Here is a 2,581-nt window from a genome sequence, read left to right on the forward strand (position 1 = left end):
TTTTTTTTTTTCCTCCGGTCTATTTTTAACCATTTGCTCCTGGGCGTAATTCTCCCTCCCGTGCTGCGGTGGCGCTAAACCTATTTTGCCCTCCTACCTCGCTTCCTGGTTATACTCTTACAGCAGTGTGTTCTAGTGAGCCTGACACAGATATTTTTAAATTATGCTCAATATTGAATATTGAATTCTCACGCACCTCGCTCTTCTAGCGGGTCAAACTTCACGAGTTGTTTTCCGCAATTTCGGTCATAAAAACAAACCAAGCCGGCCTCCTGTCTGCGGTCAGCTACAATTTGGGAGAGGAGCAGCGGAGCGTCTGTGGAGGGGGCGGGAACGTCTGGAGCCGAGGTATTGCATTGCACTCATTGCACTGATTTTCTGCAGTATTTTCTGTTATTTGCTGTTATTTCTAAAAAAAATAATCGAATCGTTGGGTCAGGAAATCGATACTGAACCGAATCGCCATGATGGATGTGATTGGATGTGACACCCCTAATGTCTCCTCATCTGCTAACATGTAATGATGTAATAATGTGATGATGTGGCAGACTGGACTGGATAAAATGCTTCTCTAACTGTGAATAATGGCCACTCCAACAGATGCGAGCCCGGTTGGTAAGCAGCTGCATTCTGTAACTAAAAGCAACTTCTCTGTTCTGAGCAAGATTACAATTTATATCAAAATCTGTTGTCTCCCGGTTATTTAATACAAATAAGTTATGAAGTGTTATTTAAAGAGTTTGATCTCTTTTCAGGAAAAAGCTAAAAGCTTTAAGGTGTAAACACAGAATTTTCCTTTAAAGCCCTAATAGTTAAAATCATATGGGAACTTTTTTTGGGGCCTTTTTTATGCAATCAGGTTAATTTTGATTTGAAATGCCTGATGAGATAAAAAGCCAAAAAAGAAAGAAATCTGTAGAGATGTTTTTCACAGCAGTATAGCCTCAGCACTGGATACTTTACTGACTTGTCTGCAGCAGCTTGGCACATTGCTGCTGACTCTCCTCCAGGCGCTGGGTGAGAGAATTAACGATCCTGGCTCTCTCCAGCTGCTCTTCTTCTCTCTGACGTTCCAGCTGCTTGACTTGCTGTTGAAGCTTCTTACTGACATCAATCTAGAAACAGAAAACAAAAGAACAGAGTAGATGATCAAAACCTTCATTCTAACTTTCAAAATGATATGTTTCGCAATAGTTCTGATGAGCACGTTTCATTAAAACTACTTGCTTGGTCATTGAAAGCCTGTGAGGTAGAGTCGAGCTTCTGCTCCAGAGCCAGCAGTGCAGCCTGGTGCTGCTCCTTCATGGTGGCCAGGTCTCTGTCGTGCTGCTCCCGCGTTCTGGACAGAGTGTCAGAGCGACACAGCTCCAGCATCTGCTGCTTCATGCTGTCCACTGCAGCATCAGCAACCTTCAGCCTCTTCGTGTTCTGAAACATCAAACCCCTTCATAAACAAGAAGCTTTTACTATTCTCTAAATGAATGTTTGTCTAATAAGGTAGGAAAATCTGTTTAATCACATTCAATTGGCTTGTGTTTATATGTTGATTTAACTTGAATTTCCCTAATTCTACATAAATTAACTTCTAATGATGGAATCTTATGCTACGTTCAGACAGCAAAACCTGCGTGCTGCTTCATTCTTGATGCTTGTACAACTTTAGTTCTGATGCGCGGCTGAAGCATCTATGCTGCTCTAGCTGTGCGGTCTAAAAGTGCGCCTGATGGGCGGAGCTTTGCCTGTAACAATGGCAGCTATATTTGCTGTAATAAGTGGGTAAAAAGTAGTGTGAATGTGTTTTTAAGTGAGAAAGTCCACCTGAAAACATCATCTGTGCAGTCAGTAGGGGTGAGTATTGGCAAGAGTATTGCGATACTTGGGTTACAATATAATATCATTGCGATATGTAATATCACTATATATTGCAATATTTTTCCAAGCTTTCAAAATAAAATTTAAAGATAAAAAAGCGAGTGCTGTATATGTGCAGCAAAAGATATTGATCAGTTATTTTTGTATCCAAGTTGTTTAGGTTTTCGTCATTCCACGTCTGTGACTGCCTCAACTACAGATATGGCAATGATTAGCTCCACAGCTCTTTCTGCCAGAGCGGTGGTGCAGAGGTAGCCATTTTCCCTCTTTATTTTTTTTTAGATAAAAATGTTTTGTTAATCATACACACATGTTCTTTTCCTGTTCCACATTAAGCTCATTCTGGTCCTCTTTCTACAATACTTTCACAAAAGCTCTAAACAAACCAGGGCTTCAGAGTCCTCTGACCTCCATCTTTGCTGTGCTTGAGGATTTCACACACTTCACGAACAGGGAAAGTAACGCTATTGCTTTCGCATCTCTGGTAGCCCGAAGACGCATATTACTTCAATGGAAGGATAAGAATCCTTAGCCTGACGTAGTCCTACTCAATTCTAGTCAGAATGAGTCTGATGCTGCTCCATAGAGCTGTGATTATGGGGCGTGTTTCGAACGAACCAGGAAAAAAAATGCCTCTACACTCAATTGGATAGACCTACAACCAATAAGAGCAACGGAGTGCGTGACGTATGTTAAGCGAGGCATAGTT

General features: G+C 41.4%; 1 protein-coding gene across 1 annotated transcript in view; it reads right to left on the reverse strand.

The window, feature by feature from the left end:
* The window catches only part of cep152 (centrosomal protein 152kDa), a 32,888-nt gene that overhangs the window by 18,774 nt on the left and 11,533 nt on the right, over window positions 1-2,581 (reverse strand). Inside the window, exons 9-10 of the mRNA XM_015378981.1 lie at window positions 1,228-1,428; window positions 964-1,115 (exon numbers count right to left, since the gene is read on the reverse strand). Coding sequence (XP_015234467.1) covers window positions 964-1,115; window positions 1,228-1,428 — 353 coding nt within the window. The remainder of the gene's footprint in view (window positions 1-963; window positions 1,116-1,227; window positions 1,429-2,581) is intronic.

This window comes from Cyprinodon variegatus, unplaced genomic scaffold (genome assembly GCF_000732505.1).
Source record: "Cyprinodon variegatus isolate N-32 unplaced genomic scaffold, C_variegatus-1.0 Scaffold183, whole genome shotgun sequence".
Taxonomy (NCBI): domain Eukaryota; kingdom Metazoa; phylum Chordata; class Actinopteri; order Cyprinodontiformes; family Cyprinodontidae; genus Cyprinodon; species Cyprinodon variegatus.